Source organism: Macaca nemestrina, chromosome 4 (genome assembly GCF_043159975.1).
Source record: "Macaca nemestrina isolate mMacNem1 chromosome 4, mMacNem.hap1, whole genome shotgun sequence".
NCBI lineage: Eukaryota > Metazoa > Chordata > Mammalia > Primates > Cercopithecidae > Macaca > Macaca nemestrina.
Window position 1 is genome coordinate 2,685,264 of NC_092128.1, and position 23,722 is coordinate 2,708,985.

At 42.1% G+C, this 23,722-nt stretch overlaps 1 protein-coding gene, 1 long non-coding RNA gene and 2 pseudogenes across 18 annotated transcripts in view; 2 read left to right on the forward strand and 2 right to left on the reverse strand.

Moving 5' to 3' along the window:
- Positions 1-12,216, reverse strand: part of LOC105474972 (ring finger protein 32) — a 36,064-nt gene extending 23,848 nt beyond the window's left edge. For 3 of the 11 annotated variants that reach the window (XM_011729916.2, XM_071094184.1, XM_071094190.1), the window contains exons 1-3: positions 11,896-12,199; positions 8,699-8,790; positions 7,837-8,095 (exon numbers count right to left, since the gene is read on the reverse strand). In XM_011729916.2, coding sequence (XP_011728218.1) covers positions 7,837-8,095; positions 8,699-8,713 — 274 coding nt within the window. In that variant the 5' untranslated portion in view covers positions 8,714-8,790; positions 11,896-12,199. Of the gene's footprint in view, positions 1-7,836; positions 8,096-8,698; positions 8,791-9,507; positions 9,619-11,895 lie in introns of all 11 variants that reach the window. The other 8 variants (XM_011729918.2, XM_071094186.1, XM_011729917.2 and 5 more) reach the window with 6 other exon arrangements.
- LOC139362670 (putative transmembrane protein RNF32-DT) lies at positions 12,121-13,129 on the forward strand (annotated as a pseudogene).
- A 29-nt stretch (positions 13,130-13,158) lies between these two features.
- LOC105474968 (uncharacterized) overlaps positions 13,159-23,722 on the forward strand; it is a 244,328-nt gene continuing 233,764 nt past the window's right edge. For 6 of the 7 annotated variants that reach the window (XR_011621815.1, XR_011621816.1, XR_011621813.1 and 3 more), the window contains exons 1-2: positions 13,159-14,098; positions 22,066-22,188. This is a non-coding gene — a long non-coding RNA (uncharacterized lncRNA). Of the gene's footprint in view, positions 14,195-22,065; positions 22,189-23,722 lie in introns of all 7 variants that reach the window. The other variant, XR_011621817.1, reaches the window with a different exon arrangement.
- LOC139362671 (large ribosomal subunit protein uL24-like) lies at positions 18,905-19,342 on the reverse strand (annotated as a pseudogene).

Here is a 23,722-nt window from a genome sequence, read left to right on the forward strand (position 1 = left end):
GCCTCAAATTTTTTTTTTTAACTTTTTTGTTAAAAACGAAGACACAAACACACAGATTAGCCTAGGCCTGCACAGGGTCAGAGTTATCAAGATGTCACAAAGTGGTAGAAATTTTTCAACTCCATTATAACTTTATGGGACCACTGTAGTTTGTTGTTGACTGAAACACTGCTATATGGCACGTGACTGTCATCTCACAGAAAAACATATATCAGGAGACAGAAAATAAGAAAATCAAGGGACCGGTCTAGGTGGTGGTATGACATCTGAAAAACTAGCATTCTAGAAAGAAAACATGGAAAATGGGAAGTAAAAATTTTAAAGAAAATAGTCCAAAACATCTCCCAGAAGCAAAGGACATGAGCTTCTGGTTTGAGAGGGCCCAGCAAGTACCCAGAACACCGAGTCCCATTACTGTGAGAATCTCGGAGACAGAAAGCAGACTCAAAAAAAAAAACAGGCCTCAAAAAAGGATCAGGATCAGAACTGCATCAGACTCATCCACAGCACTCCAGACAGGAGAAGACAATTCCTTCAAAATTCGGAGGCAGGAAAGATTTCCATATCAAGATTCCTTATTAGCTACAATCAAATGTGAGAAAAGAACAAAGACATTGCTATGCACGTGAGCTTCTGTCTGGGTCTCCTCCGCACTCCCCCAGCGAGCTACTGACAGAGGAGCTTCGCCACCGCGAGGGCAGAAACCACGGAGGAGGCCGCCATGACGTCCAGGCAGAGAGAATCCAAGGAGAGACCCTGGGGTCCCGGGATGCTGCTCAAGAGGGAGCCCGGGGAGGGGCCAGGGGAGAGAACCACAGAGGATTCCAGAAGCAACGTCCTCATCCATAAAGTACCCTGGTATATTTTAATGTATTGAGAGAATGTATTTCTGGAGATTTTAAGGATGAATCAGTGATGAGTGATGATAGAGGAAACTAAAACATGTGAAAAAATAAGACATAACTTCAGGGAAAATAGAAAAATGTCTGAGAAGGAAATTGTAATACAGAATACCACATGGCTCAGCTGTGAGTGAAGTCATGGAATTGTAACAGAGTAAACACTGAATGTATATTAGTCTAACCACAAGTTATGAAAACATTATGCTAAATCTTGATCTTCTACAGTAAGAAGAGATATCAGAACTGAAAATTAACAAAACAGCAGTGCAGACATGTTATTTAGAAATATTAAAAATAGGGCCAGGCGTGGTAGCCCACACCTGTAATCCCAGCACTTTGGGAGGCCGAGGTGGGCAGATCACCTGAAGTCAGGAGTTCGAGACCAGCCTGGCCAACATGGTGAAACGCTGTCTCTACTAAAAATACAAAAATTAGCCAGGTGTGGCGGTGCACACCTGTAATCCCAGCTACTCGGGAGGCTGAGGTACGAGAATCGCTTGAACCTGGGAGGCGGAGGTTGCAGTGAGCTGAGATCACGCCACTACACTCCAGCCTGGGTGACAGAGCAAGACTCTGTCTCAAAAAAAAAAAAAAAAAAAAAAAATTAAAAATAATACCAGAAGAATGAACCAAAGGATTTCAAAATGACTGCTTTAGAGTAATGCCCCAAAAAGGTCAAGGGACTGCTACACTTTCTGTTATAATCCTCATAGAACTATTTTACTTCTGGAACTATGCCCATGGAGCTTCTGGTAAGAATCAAGCAGCTACAAGTGTGATGACCGCTATGGAGAATGGCATGCAGGGCTTGGATGAGGAGCTGTGACCCCAGAGAAGGTTACCTGACCAAAGTGGCATTAAATGGAGACCCGCAGGGTGAAGAGTAACAGCAGTGGGTGAAGGGGGAGGTTTTCTAGATGGAGGAAAAGGATGTGCAGATGGCCATTAGTGAGAGAGCACTTGGCCTGCAGAGAAACAAAGGAAACAGTAAGACTGAAGAGGCTGAGACTGAGGTTGCAGAGGAGGGGCGCTGCCTCAGGCCAGCTCTTTGCCTTTGGCTCAAGGTGTGGGAGCAGGAAGAGACAGGGCCCCCGGCGCCACTCCTCCTCTTCAGGGAGAGATGGGGCCCCCGGCGCCACTCCTCCTCTTCAGGGAGAGATGGGGCCCCCGGCGCCACTCCTCCTCTTCAGGGAGAGATGGGGCCCCCGGCGCCACTCCTCCTCTTTAGGGAGAGACGGGGACCCGGCGCCACTGCTCCTCTTAGACCTGGGTGGGCGCTTGCTGCACACTCCAGACTCTGCTATGGTCAATGCCAACTACTTCAACTTCAAGCATCCACATCTCCCCATCATGCAAACCTGGCCTTATATTTATAAACTAATCAAGACCTTAGAACGGGAGGGAAGGTAAATAATTGTATTGACAGATTTCAGCAAACTGCTGTGTTCTTTGGCCACAAGGCAATAATGTTGAAAATCAGTAGCACATCCAGCGCTCATCTTGCCTGCAGAACCACACTGCACATCAGTGGAAATGGGCTCAGCCTCACAGAGGTCTACTGATGGATCTAAGCACGTCATGGAAGTCTTGCTACCCTTTGCCAATTTTTAGACTATCAATGGGCATGTGGCCATCTCAGGTGAAGCGGAAGGAAGGTCTGTTGGGAACTTTCTCCCCTGCCTTTCCAGCTCATCCCTTGTTGTTGAGGACTGACCCTGGGGCTGTGCACCCTCTTGTGTCCATGCACAGGGCAGCAGCACCCGACGGCAGCACCGGAAGGAGGCTGGTCCCGGCAAACATCAATAAGCCACCAAACCAGAACTGCTGTGAACAATGACACACACCGTTAAGGCTGACATCACTTTCAGTGTGTTGTTCGTATACTTGCAGCCAAACGCATCCTAATCCATCACCTCTCCTCACCCCACTTAAAGGAACAAAACAGCCTCAGGCCCAGATGGTTTTACAATTGAGTTACCCCAAACTTTTAAGGAACATATCATCCCTATTTTCTGTTATTCCAGAATACTGAACAAGAGGGAACACTGCCCAACTTATTTGGCGAAGCTTATATGGCTTTGATAATAAAACCAGACAAGGACAATCATAGTCCAGGGTAATCCATGGTTAAACGTCAAACATCCTGAACGAGAATTAGTTATCAGAATGCAACAGTGAATTTGAAAAACACCGTGGGCAAGTAGGGTTTATTCAAGCTATGCACAAAGATTCAATATCAGAGTCTGTCACTGTAATTTACGGCACAAATGAACTCAAGGAGAAAACCCACAACAAACATGTTCATCTGAAAAGTTGCAGGAAAACAGCACCTAAAAAAATACACCTATTAAAGAGTTTAAAAACCTCTAGCAACTTGCTAAAAGGGAAATCCTATAATTAGATAAAGGCCAACAAACACCACAAAACAGAACAATAAACAAAGGGCAAACATCACATAAGTAGGGAAATGAAATGTGTTAGGTTCAGGAACAAGACAGAAACGCTAGGTATTACTACGTGTATTCACCACAGCTCAGGAGATCCTGTCCAGATTGAAAACAAAGCGGGGCAAAAGAAGAAGGGGCATAAAAGTAGAAAGGCACAGACAATAAGAATCACTGCAGAGATCAACTGACTTGCTCAGAAAACCCCTAGAAGTCGGAGACAAAAAGATCTAAATGGTGTGAGATGCCACCATATTTGTGGATCAGATGATAACATTGTAAATACGGTATTTCCCCCATCTACAAATCCAATTCAAAAAACATCTCCAGCAGAATTTTATGTAGAAAATGGGGCAGCTTTAGAGGAAAAGAAAGAGGAAAGGTCTTTTCCTAGCAGCTATTAAGACATATAACAAGACTCTATTAATCAAAACAGTGCAATACTGACATAGAAGCAGAAGCCTTGGAAGGAGAGAACAGAACATGCTTTAACCTCATTTAACCACGATTTTCCCAGTATCATAAGCAACACAAACTGTGGCGACATCTAAATGTGAAATGTAAAAGGTTAAAGAAAATGTAGAAAAATCCTTGCACTCTCAGAATGGTGAAGAAAATCTTAAGTCTCCCCCAAGCAGCAATAAAGTAAAAAACAAAAACAAAAACAAAAACAATGGATTTAACATTAATCAGAATGAAAATTGTATTCAATATAAAACGACAGATATAATTTAAAAGATGGTAAAAGAACAGAAGATATTTTCACTGGCTAAATCAACAAGAGATTACTATGTAGAATATGCAAAGAACTCCAGTAAATCAGCAAGAAAAGACAGAAATCCAAGTGGAATATTACATATAGATAGTAAAGAGCATATGGTTCAATGTCATTAGTAACTAATATGCACAATCAAGATTTTTTCCATAAAGAGGTCCTGAAAAAAGGTCTCATGCATTTTCCTTAATAACTTTACTTATTTTCCAAATTGGGACGTTCCTCTTTATGTCTAATTTAAATTTTTCCTGATTAAGATTGATTATGATGAAACTATTTGGTCATCTACATTTTAAACCACACAGGCACAACAGAGGATCTTCACTAAACTGTTGTATGACATTATTCCAAGTCTCAACATGTTCATGAGCCACACTGTTTTCTAGAAGACAACAAGCTTGTTAGCAGAAGTTCAGAGGAAGACAGCATCAAACATCTCCCCTGCCACTGCTGTGGGAAGAGGTCCCCTCCACCTTGTGCGACTCCAACACAACAGGCCTTCCAGCACCTCCAGATCCATCTGACCTGTGCTAGGACACATGGTCCTCAACCAAACCTATTTTCTACGCCCACCATTTAAAAATCATATTTCTAACTTTTCAGTATAAAATAATTTCAGATTTACAAAAGGTTGTAAAAACAGTATGAAGAATTCTCAACAAAGGACTAGTATCCAGAATCTACCAGGAACTCAAACAAATCAGCAAGAAAAAAAACCTCTAGCAACTTGCTAAAAGGGAAATCCTATAATTAGATAAAGGCCAACAAACAACACAAAGGATGTGTCTACCCAAAGGAAAAGAAGTCATTATATGAAAAAGACACATGCATACGTATGTTTATTGCAGCCCAATTCACAACTGCAAAGATATGGAACCAACCTAAGTGCCCATGAACCAATGAGTAGATAAAGAAAATATGGTATATATACACCATAGAACACTACTCAGCCATAAAAATGAATGAAAAAATGTCTTCTGCAGCAGCTTGGATGGAGCTGGAGGTCATTATTGCAAGTGAGGTAACTCATGTTGTAAGCTCTCACTTATAAGTGGAAGCTAACGTATGGGTATGCAAAGGCATACAGAATGGTATAATGAACATTGGAGACTCAGAAGGCAGAGGGTGGGAGGGGTGTGGGATTAAAAAAACTGCACTTTAGGTACAATGTACACTACTCTGGTGGTGGGTGCACTAAAATCTCAGAATTCACCACTATGTAACTCATCCATGTAACCAAAAACCACTTGTACCACAAAAGCTATTGAAATAAAAATAAATAAAAAAGAAGAAACACACACAAAAAGCAAACAAACAAAAAAATCAAAAAACAGGCCAGGCGTGGTGGCTCACACCTGTAATCCCAACACTTTGGGAGGCTGAGGCAGGTGGATCACCTCAGGTCAGGAGTTTGAGACCAGCCTGGCCAACATGGCAAAACCCCGTCTCTACTAAAAATACAAAAATTAGCAGGGTATGGTGGCACACACCTGTAATTCCAGCTACTTGGGAGGTTGAGGCACGAGAATCGCTTGAACCCAGAAGGCAGAGGTTGCAGTGGGCCGAGATTGTGCCACTGCACTCCAGCCTGGGCAACAGAGCAAGACTCCATCTCAGTAAAACAAAACAAAATGAAATTTCAACATGAGCTTTGGAGGGGACAAACATTCAAACCATAGCCTAGCCACTGTGAGCTATCAAAAGACCTCTTGCACCTATTAACACAGTAATATATGTGAGTAGTGGATAAGGAACAAAGTATGAAAAGTACTCAGCTTGATGTTGTGAAAAAGTCTTCCAGACAACAAATGTAAGTGAAGGATTCTGTTCTCATTGATGCCAAATCTAAATGGAAGTTCTCCCCTATCAGGGGCATACTTGATGTACTGGGTTGAATAGCGTCATCTCAAAATTCTTGTTCACCTGGAACCTCAGGATGTTGACATTATTTGGAAATAGGGTCTTTGCAGATGTAGTTAAGATGAGGTCATACTGGTTTAAAGTTGGCCCTACATCCAATGAATGGTATCCTTATAAGAAGAGGAAAGGGAGGGTACAATCACACGTAGAGAAGAAGATTGTGTGAAGTCAGAGACAGAGACTGGCGTGATGCTGCCACAAGCTAAGCAATGCCAGGAACCACCAGGGAAAAGTAAGTTAGGATTCTCCCATAGAACCCTGCCAATGGCGCCACTTTAGACTTCTGGCCTCCAGGACACTGAGAAAACTTAACCCACCCAGTTTGTACTAATTTGTTGCGGCAGCACTGGGAAACTAATATACTTAAAAACAGCATTTACAATTATAAATGCATAATACATGTCCTTTCTTTTATTAATTAGAAGAAATGGAATTGATCTGCATGCCTTTATTTACAGGCACAAACTTGTAGCAATACTACACACAGTAAGAATGCGTGTCAAGTTGCATGCTATATGCATCCCACCTATCGTAAGGAAAGAATTTCAATCAGCCATGACGGAGGTAAGGCTGACTTATTTCTATAGAGAATGACATTACAGAATTATTGTCACATGAAAATATGATCAAAGAGTATCCAGCAATCAAAAGAGATGGAAAAAGTATTATAGAGATATTTCAGAAAGCTAATTAATACAAAATATTATTGCTATTTTTATTGATTTTTGTTTAGGATATATTTCATGTTTTTTGAAATTCCTAATTTGTTGCAAGTTTTGGTCTTATTCTAAATAAATATTCACACTTGTAAAAAGAAAATATTATCATATGTTCCTAAACCCAAATGTTAACCTTTTATATAACCCTAGTACAAAGATTAAAACCATGAAATTAATGTTGCTATAATCTATCAATTAGCCTACATGCCTTCTGCAGGTCTGGTTCTCTGTCACACTCATGTCTTTTTTCGGAACTAGGATCTGATCCAGGATCACAGACTGCACTTGCAGCTATGTCCTGAGTCTCCTATAATCTGGAACAGTTTCTAGGTCTTCAATTGCTTCTGTTGACTTGACACTTCTGAAGAACACTAGCAAGGAACTGTGTGGAATGTCTTTCACTTGGGTTGGTCTGAGGTTTCCTCATGATTAAATTCAAATATGCATTTTTGTAAGAATGCCACAGAAGTGCTGTTGCACCTTTCAGCAGGAGACACGTGAGGCTGGCCCGTGCGTTACTGCTGACCTAACTAGGATTACTTGGTGCAGGCGCTGCCTGCCAAGTGTTACAACTGTACAGCTGAAGTAACTGTGAAGTTACTGTTTTTCTCCCTGCCATGTACTTGCATCTCTGGAGAAACTACCTCAATATTCTGTGTCTGCACATAATTTTTCTCATTCCTAATTTCAGTAATGATGATCATTACTGTAGTGTTTGCCAAAGGTGATTTTCTATCCCCTGTCTACTATCTCTATGAGTTATATTCATTCTACTATAAGGGATTTTTCTTTTCCACCATTTATTTACTCATTTATTTTTATCAATGTGAATCAACAGATATTTCTTTTGTTCTCCCATTTTTACTTATTATCCTACTTGCCATTTACTTATTGCCTTCTTGCTCTAAAGGTCCCCTATCATTTTTAAACTTCAATACATACACACCTTCAATACATACATACCTCTCTGTATAATTATAAATGAATTATTTCTGTAACATAAAAAATTATACTATTAATCTCAATAGATTTTTTAGCCCTAATAAGCCAAAAGATGAATGACTACATCAGCTTACCCAAAGTCAATGGTGGTGGTTTGGGATCAAGAACATATTCTTTTTCTGAATCTTCTAGTTTGGGGCACTGCATAGTTTTTTTAAGTCCAGTATCTATTATTGCCTTTGTATCTCTTTTTAGAGATTTGTTCTCTTTCTTTTGTACCTGTGTCTTAGAATGATCTGCAACTGAAAGATTTCGAAGTTGAAGATCACGTAAAATGTGATCTTGTAAAGCAACTGCATTGACTGCCAAGTTATCTTTCTTAGATGAGTGACCCTAAAAGGTAGGAAAAAAGTCATATTTAGATGAATATTATGTAATATATCATTTAAAAGAGAACTGAGGCTTCAATACTCAACTTTGATGGCACATACGAACAAATCAAATAGTAAGGAACGCTTGACTCATTGTTTACCTAAGCAGGAGCAGACCCTCGTCTCAGCATTTATGTTAACAATACAGGAATATCTTTTCATTTAATTACTAAAGGCTTAATTATAATATGAATAAATTCATTATGACCTATAAACCTGTGCATGCCTAAACAAACCCATGCTGCTTCACTATAATTAAATTAGACTCCAGGCAAGTACTAAGGAGACTCTTGCCATTTCAGCTTATGCCTTTTTGTGAAAACTTGGTAATTTCCTGTGCAGAATAAAAATCACCAGCTAAGAGATGCCTGCAGTAAATATCACCAGAGATTGTTTTTCCATCGGCCTATCCACTGCCCCATGCCACACTTGGCATTGCCCATTCCTGCTGACAATTCCTAGTTGAAGCAGGGTTTGTAAACTAGTTTTTATACTCTCAAATGGCTGAATTAAAATACATTTCATGAATCAAATAATATGTATGTTTAAGAAAAGAATAGTGTACCTTATTTTTTAACATGCCGAATCAGGAAAAGTTGTTGCCTGGCTATCACAAATTCTATCATCACATCACATCACCTTCCTTCTATTCTTCTGCTGCAAAGACATGGTCAACAGAAAGTCAAAGCTACAGTGCACAGAAAAACCTATGCAGTTTGTGAGGACGATCTGTAAGAGTCTAACAGATCATGAAGTGGCAGGAATGCCTGCTACAGGGTGGCACTAAGTTACACATTCTGGTTCTGGAGGAAGGGGGTGAACTCAAGTCAATTATGCTTCGACTCATCCCTGTCCTCAAACAGTTCAGCCCTGAGCTCCTGAGGACACATTAATACAAATGGTTAATTACTAGGAATTAATCCATTGCTAAATATAACATGATACACAAGTACTACAAAATTTCAGGCTAACACTGGAGACTTGTAACGGAAAAACTAGTTAAACTGGCATTTGAAAGATACGTAGAGGGAAATGAACATGGCACACTGCAGGTAGGAGGAAAGAACCGGCAGGCTGGAAATCAGCATGATATGCTTCTTTTGGGGAGAAAGGGAATAATGAAGAAACTGGAACGCAAGAGGAACACTGGCTAACTTCAGTCTCTCCAGAACACAGAAGTACAGAATATGGGGACATACCAACTTGAGTTCCAACTGAATTCCACCACTTTGCTGCACAAGATATTGAACCACAGCTGAGCCTCATGATCCTCATCTATAAAGCAGGTCTAACAATGCTGGCTTTGCAGGGTTGCCGCAAGGATTAATGAGACCTTTTAAGTATCTAAAGTAGGTCTTTTCACACAGAACTTACTGTTGTTATTCTTGCTTCAATTCCCTTCAAAGCTGGTGGAATAGTTTGGAATTGGCCCTTCTAGATTTTGGACATGGTGTATTTTATGAAGACAGATGTATTCAAAATATACTGTGATGAGGAGAAATAGAAAGTTATTCAAGTAATCTAAGAACTGGCACAGGAGGCCCTCGAACACATTTCTTCTAACGTCGTTTCCTTGTAACGTTGATGAGAAAAGAAACTGATCCCCGGCAGGGGCCACTGTGTGGAGTTTGCACGTTCTCCCCACGTGCTGTGGGTTTCCTCCAGGCACCCCGGGTTCCTCCCACATCCCAAGGCTGTGCACGTGAGGCTCACTGGCATGTCCCCGTCTGAGTAACTGTGAGTGTTGAGTGTGCCCTGCCATGGGATGCCGTCCTCTCCAGGGCTGTTGCCCTCCTTGGTCCTGAACTGCCTGGATGGGCTCAGTCCCCTGCCACCCTGAACTGGAATAAGGAGGTTGGAAAATGGAGGGATACAAATTATTGTAAAATAAAAATTCGTAAAGCACACGGTAATCACACAGAGATGCAGGACAATACCTGATGCAGTAGGAAAGGCCCAGCGGGCTGAGAATTGGCTGTTGTTTTGAAACTACATGGTAGGGGGAGGCGCTTCAGAGCTTTGGCTTGGCCAACATTACCTTTGATTTAACGCAGCCCCTCCACGACCTGGTCACTCATGGATTCACCAGAAATTGGGTAATGATCTTTCTTAAATGTATGTAGAGCTTATATGTATTTCAGCGTTTCATATTAGAAGTGCTTCGGTCTTTACTTAGAAGTTTGGTGATGTTTTTGTGACCAGGAATGTGCTGTGGGAACTTACCTCTTATTTATATCAATTAACATATGGTGAAACTGGTTTCCTTGTACACTGCATGGCTTAAAGCTCCAGTTTCTAAGAACCTATGGATGATGTTAGGTGAGGACTTACTGTATTGAGGGCCTAACTGTAAAAATAGAAATTAATCCCAAGAGAAATTAATCCAATATAATCTAAGGACTAACACTTGTATTAAATTACTCCAACCGAAAGAACAAACTCACTAAGGCGTGAGTGCAGAGAGAGAAAAGCACAGTGGAACCAAATCTCTGATATCCAGGGTTAGGAGTAAAAACGTCAGTCGCTGCTCAAGTCCTGCAGAGGCTTTGATGATGGTTCTTACTACAACCGTTCCCTGTTCCCGTTCAATTCTGGCATCGAGAGATGTTTGAAAGAAGTTCCACCCCATATCTCATCAAGACAACTGAACTTGGAGAAATGGTGGAAAGAATTTAAAATCCTGCAAGATCACTGCCAGAATTTTCTCAGTTCCTGTTTCCAAAAAGCCTATAAGCTGCAGAAGATAGTGTGCATCCCACTAAAAACGGTCGGGTGGTATCTGCAGTGCGCAGTTTAATCTCAAGTTTCTACACGGTAGGCCACTGTCACTAATATCAAGGTCAGGAGCTTTTGAAACCTGTACTCTTTTTTTTTTTTTTTTTTTGAGACGGAGTCTCCTCTGCCGCCCAGGCTGGAGTGCAGTGGCCGGATCTCAGCTCACTGCAAGCTCCGCCTCCCGGGTTCCGGCCATTCTCCTGCCTCAGCCTCCCGAGTAGCTGGGACTACAGGCGCCCGCCACCTCGCCCGGCTAGTTTTTTTGTATTTTTTTGGTAGAGACGGGGTTTCACCGTATTAGCCAGGATGGTCTCGATCTCCTGATCTAGTGATCCGCCCGTCTCGGCCTCCCAAAGTGCTGGGATTACAGGCTTGAGCCACCGCGCCCGGCCTGAAGCCTGTACTCTTTTAAAGTCCTACGGTATCATTAAATTTTAGAGTTTAAAATTTAGAATTTAAAGGTATTGAAAACGCTTCAGATATCTAGTCCAGCTCCACTTTATAAATGAGAAAACCAAACACCAGGTGAGTCCTTCAATACATAATGAGCCTGTGGCACTGGCAGGGTTAGAAACGTAACCCTCGCCCAGTACTGAAAGCTAAGATGAACAGGAACACGTTGCTTTGTAAATCCCAGTATTAAACGCTCAAGAGGCAGAGCTTGGTGGCAAAAACGACCGTTGGGGTGCCAAAGCAAGTGATTTCAGCTAATTAAACACGCTCAAGAAAAGTACACGAGACCAAGCCTAGGACGTAAAGATGCAATTCTAGTAGGGTCTTGGTGTTTATCTCCTGCCTTCCGAACCCCGCTGACCGTTTTCTGAGATCCTACTCATGCCGGAGGCGCGCGGCGACGAGGCTCCAATTCCCCTGAAAGCCGACACCACCCTGCGCCTGGGGCCCCTGATGACAGCGGGTCCTACTGGGTTCTGAAATTACCGACGTGGCATCACTGTTCTAAGGTTTTAGGCCGCCGTAAATTCGTACCCTCAGGAAGAGCTGTGGAAACCAACCAGGACCCCGAGTCCCCCGAGGAGGCTGCGCGCCGCTACGGGACCCGACCTCGCCTCACAGCTGCGGCCATCGCCGGCCCGCCTCGGAGGAGGCCAAAGCGAGTCCACGGACCCCCTGGCGGGCCGCCCTTCTTTCCGCCCCCGCCCCAAAGCCTCTCCGTGCCTTGACTGCGCCGGGAACACCGGAACCCAGGGATGTATGCCCGGGTTCCCTCTGGCAACTCCCCGGCAGCCTGCCCGCCGTTGCCGTAGCAACGCCCGCCTCCGCGCTGGCTCCCCTCGCGCTTGCTTGCCAGCCCCGCCCTGCCCCATACTGCGCATGCTCGCCAGCCCCGCCCGGCCCACACTGCGCATGCTTGCCGGCCACGCCCAGTCCACACCACATTGCGCATGCTCACCGGCCTCAGCCCCGCGCCCGCCGTCAGCGTCGAGACGCAGGTGCGTGCCAGTCGAGGCTCGCTTTGCGGGCGTGTTTGGGGATTGCCTGGCAGGGTGTTTGGGCGCCGCGGGCTGACGCGCAGGGGCGTGCAGCCGCCCAGGCCTCATGCAGTGACTCGTGTCGTGAGGGCCGAGTCCCGCGCCGGGTTCGCTGTAGTCCGCAGCCGCTGGCGGCTTTGTGGGTGCAGCCACGCTCCTCAGCCGCCCGCCCACCTGGGCCTGGGACCCGGTCGTTTCCCTGCGTGTCTGTGGTCGTTCCCGTTCCAGGGTCTCGAGCGCACCGCCCCTTCGCTGCGCTTTTAGTCGAGGGCAGTTTTCTGGGGCATTCCCCGGTCCCCCTGTGCCTCTCGGGCGTCCTGGCCCGCGGAAGCGTGGGCGCCGACTGCCTGGCGTCGTCCGTGACTCCTGGCCCCTCTCTGTGGATCCCTTTGCTTCTCGCTGCGGGTTGTGTTTCCTGTTTCGTGGGCCTGGCCGTTTGCGTTGGATGCGGGCCCCGGTGATCCCTGCGTGGCCAGCTGGCCTTTTCCTGCTCCCGAGGTGACTGAGCCGCGTGTGACACATCGCAGTGACGAGGCAACGCGTTCCTTCCCAGGCTTGCAGCAGGCGATGCTGTTCACGCTCCTGAGCGGAGCCTTCCGGTGCTTTACTCGACGCCCCAACTCGACGCCCCAAATAGTGCGCTGTTCCTCCCAGGGACTGCCGCGAGCTGGAACTCTTCCCCGCCCCTGTGAGCTCGGGGCTGTTCTTTCTCCGGTTGGCTCACTGCAGCCTCGATGTTTCCTCGCTGCCCAGACCTGCTCGGGAAGACTCGAGAAGGCCGCTCCAGGACTCCAGCTCTCCACGGAAGGGCTTCCCCTCGGATTGCGTCTTGGCCCCTGGAACCCTCTCTCTGTATCCTCTGCTGTTACTCTGTTGGCCTCCATTTGGGTTGTGGCCTGGAAACTCCTGGCTCGCTGCTTCCCTTGTCTTAAGGATCACAGCCCTGCACTGCCTGTCGTCCAATGCCTGGAAACCATTGTATTTTTTGGTCTGATTTTGTAGTTGTTTAAGAACTTAAATCTGGTCCCTCACACTCCATGACCAGAAGCAGAAATCAGCAGAAGTTTGTTTTTTCTTAAAATGACGATTACTTTATTGTGTTGGTTCAATTTATGTTGTACTTTAATTAGAAGAAATTTGGCTGAAAATACAAAGAAAATATACAAATGCAAGTATTTTTTTTTTAAACTTCCCTGAAAGCAAGGTCTGAAGAAATTACCAACCAACTTAGACTGGATCTGGAAGAAAAGGAAGGGTCCTTGCAGTCTTAGGACTCTTCCATTCCGCGACGTAGGTGTTAGGTTAACAGCCATAAATGGTTGTAAGACTTTGGGCTCAGATAAGTAGACTTAAGTTCAAATTTTGACTTATTTTACAAGTATCTGATTTGTGGCAAGCTCATCTTCCTAAACCATGAGCTCCTTATTTGTAAAGGGGACATTAGCCACTCTCCAGCAAAGCAACAGCCCTGGCGCTTCTTCAGTCCTGGGATGGGACGTATGACTAGCCTAAGCAAACCAGAAAATCCAAGTCCCTGACCACAGCGACTTAAATCAGGGCTGGCGATATATCTAGGTAGGCCAACCAGGTGGACTCAGTATTTTTGTGGGTGCTACTGGAAAATTTCTTCAATTCTAACTGAATGTAGAAATGAGAACAGACATGAAATGGCGGCTGTGTTGCTGTCTTGTCATCATGAGGTGAGGGCCTGAAGCTATGGTAGCCACCCTGTGAACCTTGGAAGGAGGATTCTACAGGAACTGGCAGAGCTGAGACTGGGACGCAACCCAGTCCTGGTGACGTATTTGAACCCTGAGGCTGGCTCTCCTGTTAGTCTTTTCACTTACTGGCTTCAGCCAGATGGGGTCTGGTTTTCTGTTACTTGCAACAGGAAGAATTGGAATGATAACTAGGCATGCTATTACCGCCTTATGGCTGTGGTGAGATTAAAACATGATATTGTGGGTGAACTGCTTAGTCCAGTGCCTGCTATTCTTTATATTGGTTTTAAGGTATTTTTCTTGAACTTCATAAAGTTCTAAGAAAAATTACCGTTTTAAAATTCCTACCCTTTGTTCACAAGTTTTAAATTTTCATGATAGTTTTTCTATCTGCATGTTTTCTATTCAAAATAAATTGGTCATTCTTCAGTTAGCTACAAATATTTTAAATTTTTTATTTTTAAATTTATTTTTTATTGATACATATTAGAAGAACATGTTTTTGGAGTACATGTGATAATTTGATAAATTCATATAATCAAATCAAGGTAATTGAGATATCCATCCCCTTGAATATTTACTGTCTATTTACACTAGGAACATTCAAGTTATTCTAGCTATTTTGAAATGTGCAATTGATTTGTGTTAAGTATAGGCTTGACTGAAAATTTAACCTTATTGCTTTCTAATTCTTGACAAAAACAAAGCTAACATAGTTGACATTTGAAGAATAATACATTCATTCTTCTTCAAGATGGTGTATTCTGTCGAAATGAGTTAGATGATCAGAATGCAACATCTTGGATAGGGTTAAGATATATAGTCAACCTGTCTTGTCCCCAATACCGTGTCGTCAGTGATTTATATTTTAACGTTATGCCTTTGTTTTAAAAAGATTTTTTTTGAGATGGGCCTAAGAAACTGCATGTATACAAAGCATGTTTGCATCTTCAGAAAACTGCTATTGAGTACATTCCCCATGGTGCTGTTCATTGCCATTTGTGTAGCCACCCACATGATTATTTTAGAATTTCAAAATCATTAATTGAATGTCCTAGGAATAGTGGAGACGGAAGAGAAAATTAGAGGTGCATGATGGTAAGGATGACGAGGTTGTGCTTAGTCATGAGGAGAAGGGCACTGGTGTGCTTGGCTGATGAAGATGCACTTCTGTACTCCACTATGCTTAAGAAGAAAGCTGCATGTGGTAACCGTAAGAGATCTGTTGTATAAACATTGTCACAAAAAGAGTCATGAGCAGCCCAAGATGGATGGCAATAGTGGACTATTTAAGTGGAAGAACATTGATATGAAGGGAAAATCTTCTATTTTGCTTGTGTAGAAGGCAATTCAGAGAAAGTGTTCAAATACTAGAATAGGCAGTTGGAGTCCATCTTGTGGAGGTTGGGGTTTTTTTCATGATGACACTAGAGACACGTTATTGGAGACTGGTGCTGGCACTGTATGGATTTTTTTTTTTTTTTTTTTTTGAGACAGCGTCTCTCTCTGTCGCCCAGGCTGTAGTGCAGTGGTGCCATCTTGGCTCACTGCAACTTCTGCCTCCTAGGTTCAAGCAATTCTCCTGTCTCAGCCTCCCGAGTAGCTGGGATTAGAGGTGCCTGCCACCACGCTTGGCTAATTTTTGTATTTTTTAATAGAGATGGGGTTTCGCCATATTGGCCAGGCTGGTCTTGAACTTCTGACCTCAGGTGATCCTCATGCCTCGGCCTACCAAAGTGCTGGGATTACAGGCGTGAACCACCGTGCCCAGCCTATGGATTCTTAATGTATCACACCCACGGGATTTGAGTTTGCCCACCTGCCTAGTCTCTAAATACTGCACTAATGGAAGCCTAGGCAGGGTCAGAATGGTTCTTAATTCAATATCCTTCTCACATTTTAATATCTTAATGCTCTCACATTTCTCCTTTGTTATCTACTAAATATTCTCAAAACCTACTCAGTACATATTTGACTCTTGTCTTTCTTAACACAGTCCTTGACATCTAAAACAAACCTAAGGAGCAAAAATTGGTGGCATGGGTTTCATCTTTAATTTAGCTTTCAATTTTAACCTTCACCAAAACCACGTCTCCTTCCATTTATTTTTCTTAATCTTCAGTATTACCTTTAACTTTCTACTCACACTTGTATATTTATTACCAATTTCTATTCCTAAACTTGCTGATGTGGTTTGCTGTGTCCCCACCCAAATCTCACCTTGAAATGTAGTAATTAATCCACATGTGTCAAGGGCAGGGCCAGGTGGAGAGAATTGAATCATGGGGACAGTTTCCCCCATACTGTTCTTGTGATAGTGAATAAGTCTCACAAGATCTGATGGTTTTATAAATTGGAGTGGCCCTGCACAAGCTCTGTCTTGCCTGCTGCCATGTAAGACCTGTCTTGCTTCCCGCTCGCTTTCCACCATGATTTTGAGGCCTCACAGCCATGTGGAACTGTGAGTCAATTAAACCTCTTTCCTTTACAAATTACACAGTCCCGGGTGTGTCTTTATTAGCAGCATGAGGACAAACGAATACACTTGTTTCCACCCAGATTATTTTTTCAAAGAATTCTAAGTCGCTTCCTGTTTTTTTTTTTTCTGTATGTGAGGACCAGCAATTGTTTGGAAATTTGCCAGTCTCTCCTAGTGTTTTGTAGCAGCAGTTGCTGTAAAGTCTCAGGTATACTAGTGGGAACTTACTGAAGTGTGTTTTTTCCTTGAGATTATATTATAGTTCTGTTTTGTCTTTAATAATGAAAAAGGGCTTAGGATGAGTTGTTTCCACTCCTCTGACAAAGTGCATTTAAAAAAAATACTGCGACAGACATAAGATGATTACGTCATTCCTGTCAACATTAAAATAGTAGTAGAGAAACACTGATGAAAGCACTTCCGACCCTGGAGAAGAGAGGAGAAATCTTGTTTTCATTCTTACTCTATAATTTAAAGTCATGGGTATAACAAATGAGCCTTTAAAAACTGTTTTCTGAATTTAAAAAATGGAGCAAATTCATTCTTTGTTGTTGAATTCAATATACTTAGAAGTAATTTATCACTTTGGTAAAGAATGCTTAATATCCTATGCCTTAATATCTGGCATGATGAAGATATTCATGCTATCTACACTGTGATCACCAGATGCTAGCCACTTTTAAAATGTTGCCAAAAGAAATTAGGCATACTGATTGTATCAAAGGTGTTTGGGTAATGTGGACTCCTTTCAGACATTTGTGATTTTTCTGCCTTAACTGAAAGTTTTGACAGGTTTGTAAAAGCATAAATGTCAGGTTATTAGTAGAAACTCTAAAATAACCTAGGAAATAAACATATATACTGGTTTCAGCCAGTTTGGCTAAAGCTGGATGTCTCTAAAAATTGAATCAGTTGATGCTCTAATATGTTCAATATATCAAGAGACAGGGTGTTTCCTGATCACATCTAGATAATTTTAATTAATAGGTTTATTTTCTCAATAAATTTTACAGATAAATTAAAAATACAGAGAGCTCCCTCTCCTTGCAACAGTTTCCCCTATTTGCCATTTGTATGCTATGTTTGTTAAAATTGATGTACAGTAAGGTTGCCCATGTTTAATGTTGACTATGAAACTCTCCACAAATAAAAGTATACCCCACAAGTACGCAAGAGAGGCCCCTCTGCAGTTTTATTCATAGTGGCACAAGCAAAGGAACTATTGAGAGATGAGTCTCATGATAGCAGAAAAGTATTGATCCATGAGCTGTCCACATCTAGGATGCTGTCTGCTTTTGGGGAGAAAACTTTCATGGTTAGCTTTACCTTAAGGTCTCCAACAGGTGTATAGATTGAAGAGTCTGGAGGGGCCCGTTTCAGCTGTGAGATTGTAAACCCAAGGCTCAGGGTCCTGAAGTTTTGCTGCAGTGTAAGTAGCAGGGGCAGTCTTTCCCTGATGATGTTTCCAGAAGACTCAGTTTCTAGGCTTTAGATAATGTAGGGTTTGATTGTCCTCAGTAGACCATAGAAAGCTTTCTTTACCTGGTGAAAATAACACTTGGGCATAATGCCTCAAAGCCTTGCAGCATTTAGTCATATCAGAGCTTAGGAGGAGGAGATGTGTGAGGTTTTATTATTAGGAGCATAGGCCTTCAGTGACTATTGTATAAGGGATCAACTTACATTTTCCACGTGGAAGTGGATCTGTTATCAATCCACAGTACTTTAGACCAAGGAAATCCAGTCATTTCAGTTAGCTTATACTAATGTGATTGTACCTATGATACCTTATCTCATTGTTTTACAACTTGTCTGGTGAAACAAGTACCTCTATCACTAGCAATCTTTCCAGGTATGTCCCATGAGAGAAACATGTTTCCTAGTAACCTTTTATCTACTGTTACAGCACGAGACTTTTTGAATGGAAAAGCTTCTATACAATCAGAAAACATGCATTGAAAATGGCAATGGAATGAAATCCCTCTAAAACTATATCAGTGGCCTATCATGTAGCAGAAATGTACATGAAGTTTTGATTGCCTTCCCAGGATTATAGATTTGACAAACCAAACATTGGTCATAAACCATTTTAGCAATTTAGAACATTAACCATGCCAATATTCTATTTGGATCATCTTATCTCTTCCATGATGGGCCGTGGAGTGTAGAGCTTTTAATAACAGAAGCTTTAAGGATTCAGGAAGGACCAGGCATCTGTCCAGGCTCTCCATGAGTCCATCCTTAACATTAGATTTAAATCTTCTTTTTTTCATTTCAAGTTTTAAAGCTTGTATGTAAGATTAACTTTATTCCTGCATCTTCTCAGTTGTTTCTTCCTTGTGTTTGCCCTTTTCTTTTCCTACTTGGCGAGATTTGGCTTTCCGTTCAAGAATCCTTTTGTGCTCTGTGTCCAGTTGTAGCCTATTGATAACCACCTTCCTGGGGTGAATGCCTACATGCACAGTTGTGCCATTAGCCGTTTCCCGCTGCACCCGTTCAGCGTGGAGCACATATTTCTTCCTGTAAACATGGACGACTTTGCCAATTTGCTGACCTTTATAGTGTCCTCATACAACCTGAAATTCATCATCCTTTTGGGTGGGCATGGATCACACGTTGTACTTCTGTCCCAGCTCTTTGGAAAGAGGAGAAGACATAATCTTCCTGTAAATGTGGGAAGGTGCATTGAAATGCCTTTTGTGGTTCTTGCTTCGGTCAGAAGTTGCAAAGGGATTGAAGTTCATTTTGGCCATTCTCACTTCAGTGATAGCAGCAAAATGGAAGATTTATATCTTCTTAAATATCAGTTTTGTTTCTCCAATTCAGGTGCATAGCACTGTTTATTATATGGGTTATTATAGGTAAATTTTACTTGGATCATGGAGTTCATCTAAAACACATATCATAACCATTTCAGTACTGGCTGACTTAGCTTGAAAATCTGGCAGAGTATTTCCTTGGTATTCAATTAATTTTTATCCTGATTGGATTATCAGTTTCATAAACCAGCAGTCTGTTCATTAGAGTGCTGGTAATTCATACCCAGTCTAAACGATATGATCCTAAAGTTATCAGAAACTTGGCATTCAAGAGTGCTTGTCAGTCCTTTCCATCCCTTTCATGAATCTCCTCGAAGGCATGATACTCTAGGATTTTACTAGCTTATGAACTTAACGTAGCAGATAATCTTGCTTCTCTGTCTTTTGGATGCTGCAAGGGTCCTCTGTAGCATCCCAAAGTTAGTTTGAGGTAACAACAAAAAAAGACAATTTGTAATTTGATTTTGGGAAGCCTGTCAAATATGTCAAAGGTTTAAAATAATCAAAACAGGATCACAAGGCATCGTAAGATAATATTCATTTAGCCAAAGTGATAAAAGGGGTTAGAAAGCAAAAACCGTTCTTCTTTGATAGAGAGGAGACTCAGTTTTCCAATCAACAGATCTGAGAAAGACAGCATGAGACAGAATCTGTCTCCTCCTCTTCTCTCTGTCTCTTTTGCAGTTTACTCAAAAGGTGAACAAACGTCTTTTGGACCCAGTCCAGTTTGTTATGACTTCCGAACCCAGTTGGGATTAAAATTTTGCTCAAACTTGGATAGCTCAAAACACAACTCTGTGGAGCTTCAGAATTTGGGAGAGAACTTACCCAGCATCCCCAGCAGCTGTGAGACACAATACACACAGTGGGCCCGCTGGGGATCCTGTTTGGTTATTCGATGCTCCTAGGTGTCATTGGACGCTCCACTTTGGATCCCACTTCTGATGCCGTATGTTAAAAGAAAAACTTGAGACAAATTAAATTTACTAGAGCTTAATACAGCAAAGAATGATTTGTGAACCAGGCAGCACCCCCAAACTAGAATAGGTTCAGAGAGACTCTGGCACTGCTGCATGTTTGAAGAGGATTTACAGGCAGAAAATTAAAGAGAGGTACAGAAAATGGAAGCAAGGTACAGAAACAGCTGGACTGGTTACAGCTTGGCATTTATTTGAACATGGTTTGAGCAGTTGGCTGCCTGTGAGTGGTTGAAGTAAGGCAGTGATTGAGTGAGACTCAGCTACTTGTCACAAGTGTAGGTTACAGTCTGTTTACGTGTCCAGTTAGGTTACAGTTTACTATGTACAGAAAAACTTTTAGGCTGAACTTTTGAAGAGGTAGCTTTAGGCTAAACTTAATAGTTTCTTAGCCTTTCCCCACTCCTCTTATGTGAGACGGGAAGACTAAAGGGAACGGAATACATCCAGTTGTCTTTTTCATAGGTTAGACAAGGCTCTAACAAGATGGTTTCCCCTGAGGGCCGGTCCCTGCTGTGAAGAGAAAGCTCAGGTGTATTTCATAATGGCGACCTTTTTCCATGGCCTATTTCAAAATGGTTACTTTTCCTCCCCTACTTCCACAAAAACAAAGGAGTTTTTCTGTGAAATTCAGTGTGAGAACCTGCTCAGACTCCTGTAGGTAAAATTTATGAAAGTATGGGGATACCTTAAGAGTGGGCCCCCAGGCCGGGCATGGTAACTCATGCCTGTAATCCCAGCACTTTGGGAGGCCAAGGCGGGCAGATCACCTGAGGTCGGGAGTTTGAGACCACCCTGACCAACATGGAGAAACCCCGTCTCTACTAAAAAAAATACAAAATTAGCCGGGCATGGTGGCACATGCCTGTAATCCCAGCTACTCAGGAAGGCTGAGGCAGAATCGCTTGAACCTGGGAGGTGGAGTTTGCGGTGAGCCAAGATTGCGCCCTTGCACTCCAGCCTGGGCAACAAGAGTGAAACTTCGTCTCAAGAAACAAAAATAAAATAAAATAAAATAAAGTAAAGTAAAATAAAATAAAATAAAATATAGCGTTGGCCCCCAGTGGTCTCTAACTCTGAGGCGAGTCCACACACAGACAGCCTCTAGCGATTTGTGCCTGCCCGCTGCTGGCTGCAGCAGTAACTTTTGTACCGTGTAAACTGTGGCTCTCTGTATTCATGTCTGTCCCCAGCTTTTAAGGTGGTGATTTGCCCGGTGACCTCATTTCTCTGGTTATTCTAAGAAGTGTTGTTGATTTTCAGTTTGTTCAGTTTCTTCTTCTTGTGAGGTTGGGAGTAAGCACTGCAAGTTCTTTGCATGTCAGAGTGAAAACCAGAATTTGTGAATCCAAATAGGTTTTTCGTTTGTCCTTGTTTTGTTTTTGTCTTTAACTGTCCTCTTGTCGTATCATGTTCTTTTATTCACATTCTTTGGAGTTTTTTTCTTTCTTTCTAATTATCTCTTTTTAATTTTTCTACTTTTTATTTTGTAATTATCCCAGGAGGATTTTTTGGTACTTACTCCCTTTGCTCTCTAGTACCTGCTATTTATTTGGTTTATGTACATTTTCTAAACTTTTCCTCTATGTTTTCAGTTTCATCAATTTTTAATAAGTTATTGAATGAATTTATTTAGATATTTATACTTCTTTTTTTTTTTTTTTTTTTTAGACGGAGTTTCACTCTTGTTTCCCAGGCTGGAGTGTAATGGCCTGATTTCAGCTCACTGCAACCTCTACCTCTTGGGTTCAAGCAATTCTTCTGCCTCAGCCTCCCAAGTAGCTGGGATTGCAGGTATGCACCACCATGCCCAGCTAATTTGGTATTTTTAGTAGAGATGGGGTTTCACCATATGGGCCAGGCTGGTCTCGAACTCTTGACCTAATGATCTGCTTTCCATGGCCTCCTAAAGCACTGGGATTACAGGCATAAGCCACTGCGCTTGGCTTATTTATTTATTTTTAATGGATAAAACTATATATATTTGTTATGCACAATGTGTTGTTTTGAAATATGTATACATTGTAGAATGACTAAATTTAGCTAAGTAATGTACACATTACTTTGCATAATTATTTGTGATGAGAACATTTAAAATCTCTTAGCAATTTTCAGGAATTTAATTCATTGTTATCAGTCATATAATAAAGTTATACAATAAACTACTGTTATAAATATATCTCTTGAGCTTATTTCTCCTATTAACTGAAATTTTGCGTCTTTTGACCAACATCTCCTGAACCCGTCCCTCTCCACAGCCCCTGCCAACCACCATTCCACTCTCTACTTCTATGAGATCAACTTTTTTAGATTTCATATATTAGCGAGATTAGTGGCATTTGTCTTTCTGTGCTTGACTTATTTCACTTAACATAATATCCATATGATTGCAAATAACAGGATTTACTTCTTTTTTATGGTTAATAGTATTGAATTGTGCATATATACCACATTTTCTTTACACATCTGTTGATGGACACTTGAGTTGATTCTACATCTTGGCTATTGTGAATAACACTCAGTGAACATGGGAGTGCAGTTATCTCTCCAACACACTGATTTCATTTTCTTTGAACACATATCTGGTAGAATTGCTGAATATGGTAGTTTTATTAAGTTTTTGAGAAGCCTCCATATTATTTTCCGTAATGGCTGTAGCAGTTTCCATTCTCACCAACAGTGTGCACATGTTCTCTTTTCTTCACATCCTCTTCAATACTTGTTATCTTTGATCTTTTTGGTAATAACCATTCTAACAGGTGTGAAGTGGTATCTCATTGTGTTTTTAATTTGCATCTCTCTGATGATTAGTGATGTTGAGCAATTTTTAAAAAAATTTTTTTAATGAAACAGAATCTTGCTCTATTGGCCAGGCTGGAGTGCAGTGGCACAATCTTGGCTCACTGCGACCTCCATCTCCCAGGCTCAAGCAATTCTTCTGCCTCAGCCTCCAAGTAGCTGGGATTACAGGCGTCCACCATCACACCCGGCTAATTTTTGTATTTTTAATAGAGATGGGGTTTCACCATGTTGACCAGATGGTCTTGAACTCCTGGCCTCAGGTAATCCTCCCACCTTGGCTTCCCAAAGTACTGGGATTACAGGCATGAGCCACCACGCCTGGCAGAGCAATTTTTAATATACTTTTTGGCTCTTTGTATGTCTTCTTTTGAGAGATGTCTATTCAGGTTCCTTGCCTATATTTTAATCAGGTTATTTGATTTTTTACTATTGAGTCGTTTGGCTTCTTTATATAGTTTGGATATTAACCTCTTGTCAGATGCACTGTTTGCATATATTTTCTCCCATTCCTTAGGTGGTCTCTTCA